The sequence below is a fragment of the Gouania willdenowi genome, chromosome 17 (genome assembly GCF_900634775.1).
Source record: "Gouania willdenowi chromosome 17, fGouWil2.1, whole genome shotgun sequence".
Taxonomy (NCBI): Eukaryota; Metazoa; Chordata; class Actinopteri; order Blenniiformes; family Gobiesocidae; genus Gouania; species Gouania willdenowi.
In genome coordinates, this window is record NC_041060.1 from 37,093,557 (window position 1) to 37,110,697 (window position 17,141).

At 36.5% G+C, this 17,141-nt stretch overlaps 1 protein-coding gene across 5 annotated transcripts in view; it reads left to right on the forward strand.

Annotated features, from left to right (window-relative positions):
* Window positions 1–17,141, forward strand: part of LOC114478736 (5'-AMP-activated protein kinase subunit gamma-1-like) — a 95,824-nt gene that overhangs the window by 53,280 nt on the left and 25,403 nt on the right. For 4 of the 5 annotated variants that reach the window (XM_028471937.1, XM_028471938.1, XM_028471939.1 and 1 more), the window contains exons 10-11: window positions 13,254–13,419; window positions 13,486–13,523. The exons of the other annotated variant lie outside the window; for it this stretch is intronic. In XM_028471937.1, coding sequence (XP_028327738.1) covers window positions 13,254–13,419; window positions 13,486–13,523 — 204 coding nt within the window. The remainder of the gene's footprint in view (window positions 1–13,253; window positions 13,420–13,485; window positions 13,524–17,141) is intronic. 5 annotated transcript variants of the gene reach the window in all.

The following is a 17,141-nucleotide window of genomic DNA, read 5'->3' on the forward strand; positions in this document are numbered from 1 at the left end:
ACATCATACAAAACTATGGTACGCCAGTTAAGTCAACTATTCATCAGCATGTATGTCTATGCTGTACACTCTTCCCACCCCCGCTCAAATAAAAGGAAAAAAAAGGGTGCGACCAAATTCTGTGCGGGTGCGACCAATTGAAAAAGTTAGTTGCACCAGTGCTACTATTGGAAAAGTTAGTGTAGAGCCCTGACTTGTAACAGCTGTTCCTTTGTAGCGGAACATAAAGCCGCCGCACGAGGCACCAGAAAAAATGAAAAGACTACACGACACTATAACACACAAAAGCAAAAATTGCCCACCCAGGTTGTCCCCTCTTGCAACCGAACCTAGATCTTACTAATAAACCTGACTCTTCATGGACTTCGTGGTGGGACTTACGCATATGGCCCAGCAGGATGCCGGCTCCCCGCACGCAGATCACCGAACGCTACCCCACAGACCACACCCCTGGCTGACCGATCAACCAGCCAACCTGCCGCACATCATGCCTAGACAAAATCAAACCGGACACAAACCCCCGATTGGGAAATGCCCTAGCAGGAGACACCCCAGGAAATGTATTTCATGACTACGCAGACTACACTTCCGGCAGCTGAGCTGACAGCAGCAAAAGAGCAGAGCGGAGCTCACAGAGGAATTTATTTACTAAACATGAACTTTTTCTTCTGAGAAATGATACGATACCTCAACATCAAACTCTATCATTTACCATCTGACTCTGGCTCTGAGGTAATCATCTACTGCTTTTTTATTTGCTGGCTCAACTGGAAAGCTAAGTAGCAAGCTAGCTAGCTACAAGTAGCAAGCTAACTAGCAGAAGAATGGCTCTTTCCACAACAGAATACAGCAGTCTCCTCCAAAAGATTACTGAACTGGAGACTACAGTGCGAGGAATAAGTAAACATTGAGGTTAATGGACACTGTGGATATGATAATGATACGACTGTGCCGCTGTTTCAAAACAGCGGAGTGGATAAAGCTAACTCGCTACCAGCCCGTGCTAACAAAGCTATCAGGCCTAGGGAGGATCCTGTTCCCGTTGATAAGCCAACAGGTGCGAGTCCTCCCTGGAATACTCTGGGAGCTAAGCCTAAGAAAAAGTCATATCCACTTCAAAGGCTAACGGGCCGAGCAAAGCGCCCTGATATCAATAATGAGACGGACTGGCCTGCACTGGCTTCTCAGACTGCAGCCTCAACATCAACTCCTTTGTCTGCCCAGGCACAAAAGTGGACATCTGCTAAAAGCAGGAGTATCACCAAGTCACAAACCCAGTTTCATGTAGAACTGGGTAATCGATTCGTCCCACTGCTGAATGACCTAGGATCTGCTCTAATGAGGTCAACACACAACCTTCTGGAACTGTGAAGACTGAAAGTGCTTCAGGAAAACAAAAGCTACAGGGTAGGCCAAAGCAACAACCTAACACACTGATAGTGGGAGACGTTTCTGTTAAAGATGCTCAGAAGATGTTTAGCAGCAACGTGAAAGTGATCTGCTTACCTAATGACACAGTATCAGACCTGGCTGACAAAATCTTGCATATCGTTGCAGATTACCCACATTTGAAAAATGTTGTGATTCATTTTGGGTTAAATGATTTAGCCAAGGAGGAGTCTGAGGTGTTAAAGCAGGATTTCACCCATCTGCTAAAAACTGTGAGCTGTTTACAGCCTAAAGTGTTCATCAGTGGCCAGATACCTCCAGTCCACAAAGGAGATCTGAAATTCTCAAGGATTTACTCTTTGAATAAATTTCTGTCTTCGGCTTGTGCTGCCCTTTCACTAAATTTTATAGAAAATTTTCCTATTTTTTGGGAACGTCGTCATCTTTTTAGAGCAGATGGACTGTGTCTAAACAAGGCTGGAGTAAAACTCTTCACATCCAACTTGTTTTACTTCACCAGTCACACTGCTATCAGTTCTGATAAAGACAGAGGACAACATGTACCATCGGAGAACAAAACAACAAGGAAAGAACATGGAGTCAATGAGCTTCCAGCAAGAAATAAAAATCGCCAAAATGAAGAGGTCAACCCAACCCCCACATCTCAGGACCCACCTGCTTCACCCCAAAATTCACCTACTTCCACCTCATCCAGCTTCTCTCCTACCCCTGCCTTCTTGGATTTAACTGCCCAGATGAACGAGCTGGTTCTGGCTGGCACAAGACTAACACCCCACCCTTTACCCCACCATGGTCAATCTGCACCACCCATCCCACCTCGACGATACCAGGCTCAGGATCACTCTTCTCCTCAGGCCAGATGTGTTCAACTTAGAGCGACACAGGCCTGATGTGTGCTGGGTCTAGACTGCAATAGCTCTATTTTTAGGAACAACCAGAAAAAGTCAGGGCCCTATGGAGTTAATGCAGCTTCTTTAATTCCTGTGGTGACAGGTAACACAGGTAAAATTGTGAAATTAAAGAAAAGCAAAAAGCTTAATAGAGATAAAAATGTGACTCCTATAACATGTCATCCAAAAAGTCCACCAGTGTCTCCAGTAAAGTCTTTAAAATTAGCTCTTCTTAATGTTAGATCTCTTGTTAACAAGTCACTACTAATTCATGATATTATTTTAACACATCACTTGGACTTTTTATTTCTTAATGAAACATGGTTGAATGATGGTATCAGTAATACTATTCTCAATGAAAGTTCACCACAAGACTTTATTTATTTAAATAAGTGTCGTACTTACAGGAAAGGTGGTGGAGTTGCTGCCATTTTTAAATCAATATTTCAGTGCAAAGAAATAACATTTGGTGATTTTATCTCCTTTGAATATATGTCATTCTTACTGAAGGGTGATTCAAGAGTTCTGTTTTTAGTCGTTTATAGACCCCCAAAATATTCTGGAGAATTCATGGATGAGTTTGCTGAACTGCTGTCAGTTGTATGCACTGAATACAACTTTTTAATAATAACAGGTGACTTAAATATTCATGTAGACAATAACATGGACAATACTGCCAAAGAACTGTATGCTTTAATGGATACTTTTGGTCTTACACAACATGTGACTGGTCCAACACACACTCAAGGTCACACTTTGGATCTGGTTATCTCTAAAGGTGTTGATATCTCTGCTGTTGATGTAAGAGACTTAGCTCTATCTGATCATTTCTGTGTCTTTTTTGACCTAGAGACTGTAACATCTGTTCCCCCTAGTTATGTGTGTTTAAAGAAAAGGTACATAAATGAGAACACAAGTGCACAGTTTATGGAAACCATAGCAATGACACCAACATTGAGTGCTGAGACAGTTGATGATCTTCTGGATGAGTATAATAGAAAAGTCTGTGATGTCATAGATGTGGTGGCTCCAATCAAAACTAAGAGAAAACCAAACACACAGAAAACACCTTGGAGGAGGACTGAGATAATGCAGAATTTGAAATCTGACTGTAGAAGAGCTGAGCGTAAATGGAGATCAACAAAACTCCAAATTCATCTAGAACTGTACAAAATAAGTCTGCGAAAATTCAATGATGGCTTGTTAAAAGCAAGGCAGCAATACTTTTCTGAAATTATTGCCAAAAATGTCAACAACTCTCGCACGTTGTTTTCTGTAATTGAAAAGCTCCCACCCCCCCCAGATCAGATAGCCCCTGAATTACTGTCAGCTGGAAAATGCAATGAATTTGCTGTATATTTCAATGAAAAAATACAATCAATAAGGTCAAACATCAGAACAAACCAGCAAAATCACAAAAAGCTTGAACAGCTTCAACCACTGAGGGAGGAGTCAACTACAATGTTAGAGTTTATTACAGTGAACCCAAAAACAATAGAGGAAACTGTTCAGCAGCTGAATCCATCAACGTGTTGCCTTGACACAAAACCCTCAAACTTCTTTAAAACTGTTGTAAAGTCATTTATCACTGATTAGTGTCAGATAATTAACTGATCATTCCAATCAGGCACCGTACCAAAATCCCTGAAAGTAGCTGCTGTTAAACCTCTGTTAAAAAGAGAACACTGGATGCCTCTATACTGGCTAACTATAGACCAATCAGAACCTTCCATTCATGGCCAAGATCATTGAGAAGGTGGTCTTCAACCAACTGAGTCAATTCTTAACATTCAACAAAATATTTGATAAATTTCAGTCAGGTTTTGGTTCTCATCACAGCACAGAAACTGATCTGATCAAAGTGATCAATGACATAAGGTTGAACACTAATTCAGGAAAAGTATCTGTTCTCATTCTATTGATCTAAGTCTACATTTGACACTGTAGATCATACAATTTTGTTGCACAGATTGTAAACATGGGTTGGACTAAATGTTAAAGTAATGGTTTAAGTTCTACTTGGAGGATCAAAGTTATTTTGTAAACATTGTAAACTTTGAATCTGACAGATTACCAATGTCCTGTGGGGTTCCTCAGGGATCTGTTCTTGGACCTCTTCTGTTTAGCCTTTATATGCTTCCTTTAGGACACATTTTACAGAACTGTAAGGTTGATTATCAGAGCTACGCAGATGACACACAACTATATCTATCACTGAACCCAGATGACTATGGTCCCATTGAGGTGTTGTGTGACTGTTTAGAAAAAGTAAACTGCTGGATGAGTGAAAACTTCCTTCAACTAAACCATGACAAGATGGAGGTGATTGTCTTTGGTAACAAGGAAAAGAGGACTGCTGTCAGCAAGTATCTGAGTCTGGATCTTTAGAAGATAAAGACCAAGTCAAAAACCTTGGTGTTCTGATTGACTCAGATCTTACATTCAGCATCAGATCAAATCTATCACAAAAACATCTTCTACCACCTAAAGAACATCTCCAGAGTGAAAGGTTTAATGACTCAGAAAGATCAGGAGAAACTGGTCCATGCTTTTATCTCCAGCAGACTGGACTGTTGTAATGGTCTTCTGACAGGAATCCCCCAAAAGAGCATCAAACATCTACAGCTGGTTCAGAACGCTGCAGCTCGGGTCTTAACCAGAACAAAGAGGTCAGAGCACATTACTCCAGTTTTAAAGTCTTTACACTGGCTCCCAGTCAGCCTCAGAATAGACTTTAAAGTTCTGCTGCTGGTTATAAATGTGTGAATGGGTTTGGTCCAGAATACATCAGTGAGATGTTAGTCAGGTATGAACCCAGCAGGTCTCTGAGATCTATGGACACAGATCAGATAGTGGAGCCCAGAGTTCACAGTAAACATGGTGATGCTGCTTTTAGTTGTTATGCTGCAAAGAAGTGGAACAAACTGCAGCAGAGCTGAAGTCAGCATCACATGTGAACATTTTTAAATCAAAGTTAAAGGAACTTTTTTTCTCTACTGCATATGATTGAGAGAGAGATTTTTTGTCATGTTGTTGATGTAATGATGATTTTAATGATGATTTTAATCGATTTTACTGATGATTTTAAATGTTCTTATTGATTTAAATGTTCTTATTGATTTTAAACAATTGAATGTTTTATCATGTAAAGCACATTGAGTTGCCTTGAGTATGAAATGCGCTATACAAATAAATTTGCCTTGTCTTGCCTTGCCTTACACTGAACAAAATGACACAGCAAACAAAATGAATAAGCTAATTACATTCAGATGGACAAGCCCCCAATCTGTCCCGGACGAGCCCCCAATCTGTCACGACCGGCTCAAAGAGGTGACAGGAGACAAAGCATTTGAAAGCGATCAGACTCCATTTATTTACAAAACTGTGCAGCAATAGTGAGAGAGAGTCCAACAGGTTGGCTCCTCAGGAGATGGACTGGAGCAGAGCACACGGGTGTCTCCACTCTCCTTAAATGCCAGCCTGACGATGAGCCAATCGGAGGCGGAGCAACTGGCACCCAGTGGAGAACCTGCACAGAGGATCCCCACCCACAGACGACACAGCCAGTGACACTTAGGAACTCAGTCATAAAACAAAACAAGAAGAAGAAGAAGAAGGAAACATATTATTGTGAGAAATTTGAAAAATCAAAAGACAGCAAAGATCTGTGGAAGAACTTAAATTGACTTTTGAAAGGTAACAAACCGTCATCTTTCTTGGAGACAAAAGACGGCTTTTTCACAAAACCACGAGACATTGCAAATCATTTGAACAATTATTTTGAGACTCTAGGAAATACATTTAACATAAAAATAGAGAGTCCATCCTATGATTTAATTAATAGAATTATACAAAGGAAAAATTACATTTTAAATTTAAAAAGGTTTGCAAAACAAAAAGTTGAGCAATTATCAAAGACAAACCTCCAGTAGTGGATGAGTTAAATGAACAACTGTTAAAACTTCTAACTTTCATTATTGCTCCTGTCATTACTCACCTTATTAATCAGTGTTTTACACAAAATGCTTGGATCATTTCTAAGGTCATTCCTTTATCAAAAAACAAAAAGAGGCCGGCCTATTAGTTTACTTCCAATTCTTAGTAAACTAATGGAGAAAATGATTTATGAACAGATAAATGCTTACTTTAAAGATAATAACAAACTATCAGCAATGGCAGCTTCCTGTTCCCTGGTGAACATTTGGCCCCTCCCTCCACCATGGTTGCGTCTCACAGTCCTTTAGAAAAAACAAAACAAAACAATAAAAACATATATAGGGCTTGGACAATGCAGCCTATTTACCCCACAGTAAATTGTACAGTTACTTCTACAGTTAGTGTATGACATCAGCCATTCATGAAGTAAACCAACTGATACACTATGACATGGGTTATAACCATGGCTTTAAATGAATGTTTTAGATCAGGAGCCAGCATGACTAGTAGATTATTAATGTTACCAACCAACCACATTTTCCACCAGACAATAAACTACCTTATGATCCACAGAATAGATTAAAGTGTTCATGTTTCTTTAAATAGTTTTTATCTTAGTTGATTGCAGAAATACATTAAAATGGTAAAACAAACTAAACTCAGATGACAATGAGATCCCTGGAACACTGAAGTTAGAAAGAATAGAAGTAATCAGTACTAAGAATTACATGTACTGTAGAGAAAACATGTTTTACTAATATGCATGCTCTACAAATGTAAACAAACTGTATAGTGCATATTTTAAAGGTGAATAAATAACTCACTCATGACCCGACATCCATTTATTATTAAAACTCCTCAATTTCTTCTTCTTTTTAGATCCTCTTTCATCTTCATTTTCCCCTGAGTCAGCAGCAGTTCAGGTTTTTCAACACCAGATAAATATCTCCACGTTTGTTTTTCTAATTCATTTTACAACTTAATTTCAGCTCCTATTGTTTGTTTGTTTTGCACCATTTTGTTTTTCTTCTCCGATAACAAACCCTAGCAATCATGCTAACGTTAGCACGTAGCCAATTGTTGTATGACACGTCTCGATATGATGTTCATGGGAAATGTAGGATTATGTAACACATATGATACTTAGATTATTAAGCAAAGTAAAGTAATAGTGAAATAATAAGTATTTAAGTATATATTTAGACTATAAATCAATAAACTATGTATAACTCAATGAGAGCGCAGCAGAAACTGAAGAAACAGATAAATTGCTTTTAAAAGTATTATTTATTATGTGAAACAGACAAAAGACATTTAAATACATCAAACAGTATTTTTGAATATGTACAGTGTCAATTATGATAACTATAAAGAATATTAAGTTCTTGAGAACCCTGTTCTAAATCAAATATATAGAACACTTAAAAAAAACAATTATTCAAGATTACAATATTAATAAAGAAAATCAAATAATAAACAATAATTCATTGGCTCCATGGATTCTGATGTTCAATTATTCATTTCATTCACACACAAATTAAGTGTGTGTGTGTGTGTGTGTGTACAGTGGCTTCATGTCTTTCCATAGCTCACCATCAATGACCTGCTCTGTACAGACCATGTAATATTAATATTTATCTGTGCACACAATTCCTTCAAAGATACAGGTTGTATTATAAATAAATTATATTCTAAATATTAGTCAAATATTGTACATTATATTTCATTTCATGATTAACTATATAATGTAATCATCTAAATCAGGGGTCCCCAATCCTGGTTCTCAAGGACCTCTATCCATCATGTTCTAGATGTTTCCATCTTCCAACACACCTGATTGAAATGACCAGGATGGTTATCAGGTTATCCTTTGAATCAGGAATGTTGGAAGAGGGAAACATCTAGAACATGCTGGATGGTGGCTCTTGAGGACCAGGATTGGGGACCCCTGATCTAAATACTTAAATATTAGCATATATTCAATATAAATATCAAAATAGCAGCTTGTGTTAAAAGTGCATTAGAACCATTAAACACAAAGTTTTGCTGAAAACACACCACAACATAAACATATACAGCTAGACAGTCCGCTAAACGCTTCATGTACATCATCACTGGTTTAATGTGTAAAACTGAAATAATCTGTCATGTGCTTCATCGTCTACAATCATCACACACAATTTATTTTTAATATAATTTAATATAATTAAACATATGATCTTTATTGGACCGGCTGATGCTAACGCTAAGCAGTGACTCACCACTTTGCTCCGTTTCACATACTGAGTGACTTGATCAAGGTGGTCAGTGTTTGTCAGTCAGTTCCTATGAGTTATCGCTTAATTAGATCATTTTCATGGTTTGTCACAATAGTTTTATCATTAACTGAAGACGTAAACCTACCTGTAGCAACAACATCCAAAGCGTATCTTGTCCGCCGCTTCCGGGTAGCGCAAGGTAGACTTTCTAATTGGTCGAGCAGAGTCACGTGACTGCAACCAACCCAGCTGCCAGCTACACATTACGTTTTAAAATCTAAACACACACAAAAACCCTTGAAAACAGCCCAATCTGGCAACAATAACTTGTTTCTTCAGCCTGTCGATTCAAACAGATGCAGTGGTATCTGTTTCCTTCTTCACCAGCCAAAATGGCGAGTAACGCTACAATGTTACCTGTTAAAGTTCATTTTTACTTGCATTTGGCGGGTGTTCATTTAAAGCCCTGGATACATAGTACATACTACATAGTACATACTACATAGTACATAGTACATAGTACATACTACATAGTACATACTACATAGTACATAGTACATAGTACATACTACATAGTACATACTACATAGTACATAGTACATACTACATAGTACATACTACATAGTACATAGTACATAGTACATAGTACATAGTACATACTACATAGTACATAGTACATAGTACATAGTACATAGTACATACTACATAGTACATAGTACATAGTACATACTACATAGTACATACTACATAGTACATACTACATAGTACATAGTACATAGTACATAGTACATAGTACATACTACATAGTACATACTACATAGTACATACTACATAGTACATAATACATAGTACATACTACATAGTACATACTACATAGTACATAGTACATAGTACATACTACATAGTACATACTACATAGTACATAGTACATACTACATACTACATAGTACATAGTACATACTACATAGTACATAGTACATAGTACATAGTACATACTACATAGTACATAGTACATAGTACATACTACATAGTACATACTACATAGTACATACTACATAGTACATACTACATAGTACATAGTACATAGTACATACTACATAGTACATAGTACATACTACATACTACATAGTACATAGTACATAGTACATACTACATAGTACATACTACATAGTACATACTACATAGTACATAGTACATAGTACATACTACATAGTACATAGTACATAGTACATACTACATAGTACATACTACATAGTACATACTACATACTACATAGTACATACTACATAGTACATAGTACATACTACATAATACATACTACATAGTACATAGTACATAGTACATAGTACATACTACATAGTACATACTACATAGTACATACTACATAGTACATACTACATAGTACATAGTACATAGTACTACATAGTACATACTACATAGTACATACTACATAGTACATAGTACATAGTACATAGTACATACTACATAGTACATACTACATAGTACATAGTACATAGTACATACTACATACTACATAGTACATAGTACATAGTACATAGTACATAGTACATACTACATACTACATAGTACATACTACATAGTACATAGTACATACTACATAGTACATAGTACATACTACATAGTACATACTACATAGTACATAGTACATAGTACATAGTACATACTACATAGTACATACTACATAGTACATAGTACATAGTACATAGTACATACTACATAGTACATACTACATAGTACATAGTACATAGTACATAGTACATACTACATAGTACATACTACATAGTACATAGTACATAGTACATAGTACATACTACATAGTACATAATACATAGTACATACTACATAGTACATACTACATAGTACATAGTACATAGTACATACTACATAATACATACTACATAGTACATACTACATAGTACATAGTACATACTACATAGTACATAGTACATAGTACATACTACATAGTACATACTACATAGTACATAGTACATAGTACATAGTACATACTACATAGTACATAGTACATAGTACATACTACATAGTACATAGTACATAGTACATACTACATAGTACATACTACATAGTACATACTACATAGTACATAGTACATAGTACATACTACATAGTACATACTACATAGTACATAGTACATAGTACATACTACATAGTACATAGTACATACTACATAGTACATAGTACATAGTACATACTACATAGTACATGTACTACCATAGTACATACACATAGTACATACTACATACTACATACTACATAGTACATAGTACATACTACATAGTACATACTACATAGTACATACTACATAGTACATACTACATAGTACATAGTACATAGTACATAGTACATACTACATAGTACATACTACATAGTACATACTACATAGTACATAGTACATAGTACATAGTACATACTACATAGTACATACTACATACTACATAGTACATAGTACATACTACATACTACATACTACATAGTACATACTACATAGTACATAGTACATAGTACATAGTACATACTACATACTACATAGTACATACTACATAGTACATAGTACATAGTACATACTACATAGTACATAGTACATAGTACATAGTACATACTACATACTACATAGTACATACTACATAGTACATAGTACATAGTACATAGTACATACTACATAGTACATACTACATAGACATAGTACATACTACTACATTCATAGTACATACTACATAGTACATAGTACATAGTACATAGTACATACTACATACTACATAGTACATACTACATAGTACATAGTACATAGTACATACTACATAGTACATAGTACATAGTACATACTACATACTACATAGTACATACTACATAGTACATAGTACATAGTACATAGTACATACTACATAGTACATACTACATAGTACATACTACATAGTGTTGGGTACATACCTGTGCTTTAGTCTAAATGTCTGGTTGACAGAGACGACAGTAAAACAGCTTCTGCCATTTTCAGCCCATGATTGATGACATGATCAACTAACGTTTCTCTGATTTCATTTGAGAATTGTTTTGTTCTTTGGCCATGGACTCCTCCCCCCCCCCCCCCCCCCCCCCTCCCCCTCTCTGCAACGTCTTCCATTGTTGTTGGAAAAGAAAGACGTGTTTATTCACCTGTGGTCTTTCTATAATGCTTATTTATTAAGTGTTCATGTGTTTGGTCAGGTGTGACATCTATTAGCATATGTTAGCTCATGTAGTGTCATTATGAATGGTTCATTTAAAAAGTGCCATTTTCAATTGTAAAATGTGTGTAAATCAGAAAATGTGTTGAGACTTGAGGAGGTTTTGGTCTGAGTTACAATAATTGTTCTATGGAGTCATTTTAGTGTTAAACTGTAATAAACATAAACACTGCAGATGTTCCATGTTCATGTATTTGATCATCTTAGCGCCCTGAAGCCCCTCCCTCTCTGTATATCCACAGCTTTCTCATTATTAATCTCTGATCAATAAATAAACACATTTATACGTGTGGTAAACAGAGGTGATGATACACACGTATATATTATTATTACTGATGGTTTAAACACACTGTGATATCATTAATAATACGCTACACATTAAACATGTAATAATGATTATATCATCATTTGTGTTGTTGTGTTGTTGTGTTGTTGTGTTGTTGTATTGTGTGTTGTGTTGTTGTGTTGTGTGTTGTGTTGTTGTGTTGTGTGTTGTGTGTTGTATTGTGTGTTGTGTTGTTGTATTGTGTTGTTGTGTTGTGTGTTGTGTGTTGTGTTGTGTGTTGTGTTGTGTTGTTGTGTTGTTGTGTTGTGTGTTGTTGTATTGTGTGTTGTGTTGTTGTATTGTGTTGTTGTGTTGTGTGTTGTGTTGTTGTGTGTTGTGTTGTTGTGTTGTGTGGTGTGTTGTTCTGTTGTTGTGTTGTATTGTTGTATTGTTGTGGTCTTGTGTGGTGTGTGTGGTTGTGTTGTTGTATTGTTGTGTTGTTGTGTTGTGTTGTGTGGTGTGTGTGGTTGTGTTGTTGTGTTGTGTTTTGTGTGTTGTTGTGTTGTTGTGTTGTATTGTTGTGGTGTTGTGTTGTATTGTTGTATTGTTGTATTGTTGTGGTGTTGTGTGGTGTGTGGTGTTGTGTTGTATTGTTGTGTTGTTGTGTTGTGTGGTGCGTGTGGTTGTGTTGTTGTGTTGTTGTGTTGTGTGTTGTGTGTTGTGTGTTGTTGTGTTGTGTGTTGTTGTGTTGTATTGTTGTATTGTTGTGGTGTGTGTGGTTGTGTTGTTGTATTGTTGTGTTGTTGTGTTGTGTTGTGTGGTGTGTGTGGTTGTGTTGTTGTATTGTTGTGTTGTTGTGTTGTGTTGTGTGGTGTGTGTGGTTGTGTTGTTGTATTGTTGTGTTGTTGTGTTGTTGTATTGTTGTGTTGTTGTGTTGTGCGTTGTGTGTTGTTGTGTTGTATTGTTGTATTGTTGTGGTGTTGTGTGGTGTGTGTGGTTGTGTGGTTGTGTTGTTGTGTTGTTGTGTTGTTGTGTTGTGTGTTGTTGTATTGTGTGTTGTGTTGTTGTATTGTGTTGTTGTGTTGTGTGTTGTGTTGTTGTGTTGTGTTGTATTGTTGTGGTGTTGTGTGGTGTGTGTGGTTGTGTGGTTGTGTTGTTGTATTGTTGTATTGTTGTATTGTTGTATTGTTGTATTGTTGTGTGTTGTGTGTTGTTGTGTTGTTGTGTTGTGTAGATGTGTGAGATTCCAAAGCCAACGTTCATGAAACAGACTCTGGGTGAAGTGGGCGTCGGCTCCTACCAGGACATAGCGTTCATCCATCAGGCCACGCCCATCATCACAGCTCTCAGTTTGTTCGTAGAAAGACGAGTGTCAGCACTTCCTGTGGTGGACGACGCAGGTGAGACGTCACACGCCGTCCAATCAGCTGTTAGCGTTTCCTAACATAACTGTGATCTGTCCTCAGGCACCGTCGTGGATATCTACTCCAAGTTTGATGTGATCGTAAGTCTTTTATTGATCACTACGTGTTTTATTGATCACTACGTGTTTTATTGATCACTACGTGTTTTATTGATCATTACGTGTTTTATTGATCATTACGTGTTTTATTGATCACTACGTGTTTTATTGATCACTACGTGTTTTATTGATCACTACGTGTTTTATTGATCATTACGTGTTTTATTGATCACTACGTGTTTTATTGATCATTACGTGTTTTATTGATCATTACGTGTTTTATTGATCATTACGTGTTTTATTGATCACTACGTGTTTTATTGATCATTACGTGTTTTATTGATCACTACGTGTTTTATTGATCACTACGTGTTTTATTGATCATTACGTGTTTTATTGATCACTACGTGTTTTATTGATCACTACGTGTTTTATTGATCATTACGTGTTTTATTGATCATTACGTGTTTTATTGATCACTACGTGTTTTATTGATCATTACGTGTTTTATTGATCATTACGTGTTTTATTGATCACTACGTGTTTTATTGATCACTACGTGTTTTATTGATCACTACGTGTTTTATTGATCATTACGTGTTTTATTGATCACTACGTGTTTTATTGATCACTACGTGTTTTATTGATCACTACGTGTTTTATTGATCATTACGTGTTTTATTGATCATTACGTGTTTTATTGATCACTACGTGTTTTATTGATCATTACGTGTTTTATTGATCACTACGTGTTTTATTGATCACTACGTGTTTTGTTGATCACTACGTGTTTTGTTGATCACTACGTGTTTTATTCATCATTACGTGTTTTATTGATCACTACGTGTTTTATTGATCATTACGTGTTTTATTGATCACTACGTGTTTTATTGATCACTACGTGTTTCATTGATCGTTACGTGTTTTATTGATCACTACGTGTTTTATTGATCATTACATGTTTTATTGATCACTACGTGTTTTATTGATCATTACGTGTTTCATTGATCACTACGTGTTTTATTGATCCTATGTGTTTTATTGATCATTACGTGTTTTATTGATCACTACGTGTTTTATTGATCATTACGTGTTTTATTGATCACTACGTGTTTTATTGATCATTACGTGTTTTATTGATCATTACGTGTTTTATTGATCACTACGTGTTTTATTGATCATTACGTGTTTTATTGATCACTACGTGTTTTATTGATCATTACGTGTTTTATTGATCATTACGTGTTTTATTGATCATTACGTGTTTTATTGATCACTATGTGTTTTGTTGATCACTACGTGCTTTATGATCTATGTTACTAATCTAGATTAGATGAATCTACGTTAGCTGTACTACAAAGGTTGATCACCTATGATCACAACACGCTAATTTAAGCTCAGTGATTACAGCCTCGCTACGTGCACATGAAAGGGGTGGAGATTACAGCGTCTGACCAATCGGTGGAGAGAACTGGCAGACTCTTTACAATGAATGGAGGAACAGTTTATGATCTTAAATAAATATTATATATAATATAAATCCATGATGAGAGTGAAGAGAAACAGTGTTAGTGCAGCGCACAGCAGGAGGCGGAGCTTTTATACTCACCAGGTTAGCGTTCAGCATTAGTTGCCATAGTGATAAAGCTTCAGCGAGCTTTGTAGTCCAGCACACACTGATTAAATCCTGGAAGTTCGCATGATCAGAGGTCATCTAGATTCGTAGCTTACCCCCTAAGTGTTTTATTGATCACTACATGTTTCAGAATCAGTCTCTGATTGGCCACTTATTGACCCGAGCTCATTATGAAGGATAAATGTCGGCATAAACATTTCCATTCCTCTGTATGTGAGACTATAAAGACACCTTCAGTGTAGATCAGTGGTTCCCATAGTCGCGTACCCCCTTCAGACCTTTAACCTGAAGCCATGTACCCCCTACTCCTGCACACTCATAAACATGATACAGTAATGTCATAGACAGCGTAGCTGGGCCTACAGTGGAATGTGTCCCTGAATGTTACCTATCCTGTTGAGGAATAATATATAATAAAAAATAATAATAATAATCTGTTAGCACAGAAGAAAATTACTTATTCAGAATTATAACTTTTTGATTTATCGACATTTTTAGCCCACTGACACAAACAATTATTTTTTTAGAAAAAGAAATCTGTAGAATATTTTTTTGATTTATCATATAACAGTAATGCAAAAAAAAGTGTGAAATGCAACTTTAATGGGAAAGGAAAGTTAATTATGATTATTTAAATGGTTACCTCAGTCACATGTAGCTTAAGTATATGTTCATAACAAGAACTATGCATAATAATAAAATAATATGTATAAACTTGTAAATATGTAGTAGGAACTACTCATCGGTAAATAAAGCCCTATTAAATTGTATAAAACAATAACCAGGAATAAATATGTTCTCTCTGGTAAAGACAGTAGCTCTAATAACTGGTACAATAATAAACTGGTGATATTACAGCCTGTACATACAGTACAGGACGTCTCCGGTAGCTTATGTCTGCGAAATGTTTCTGGGTTTTAGTATCTCCCAACATTTATACAACACACTGTGGCCACGTAACCCCACCCATACAAATACAGTTGTGTGCGAAAGTCAGGGCACCCCTTTAAAAACAGCATATTTTATATATTTAAAAAGTTATATTCATATTTACTGTCTCTCTGGTATATGGGAAAAAAAGACAATATTGTCAGGAAACATTAATGCATAGTTACATTTTATTTTATAAATTGAACAAAATTACAAAAATGAAAAACATAATTTTGGCATGTGCAAAAGTCGGGGCACCCTACAGCATCAGTACCTTCAGTACTTAGTAACACCCCCTCTGGCAGATATCACAGCTTGTAAATGCTTCTTATAGCCAACAACAAGTCTCTGGATTCTATTATTTGGGATTTTTCCCCATTCTTCCTTGCAAAAGGCTTCCAGTTCTGCAATATTCCTAGGACGTCTTGCATGCACAGCTCTTTTAAGATCTACCCACAGATTTTAGATAATGTTTAAGTCTGGAGACTGTGAAGGCCATTCCAAAACCTTCAGCTTGCAGTTTCCACAGTGCAAGGCATAATTAAGAGATGGCAGGTGAGGGGAACTGTGGAGGTCAAGAAGAGATCTGGAAGACCAAGGAAACTCTCGGAGAGAACAGCTCGTAGTCTGGTCAGAAAGGTAAACCAAAACCCACATTTGACTTCAAAAGACCTCCAGGAAGATTTAGCAGACTCAGGAGTGGTGGTGCACCCTTCCACTGTGCGCCGATACTTGCACAAACAAGACCTTCATGGAAGAGTCTGTAGAAAAAAACCTTATCTACGACCTCATCATAAAATACAACGTCAAAAATATGCAACAGAACATCTACAGAAGCCTGATGACTTTTGGAAACAAGTGCTGTGGACTGATGAAGTTAAAATAGAACTCTTTGGCCACAATAAGCAAAGGTATGTTTGGAGAAAAAAAGGAGCAGCATTTCATGAAAAGAACACCTTGCCAACTGTTAAATATGGGGGTGGATCCATCATGCTTTGGGGTTGTGTTGCAGCCAGTGGGACAGGAAACATTGCTCGGGTGGAGGAAGAATGGATTCAATTAAATACCAGCAAATTCTGGAGGCAAATATCACA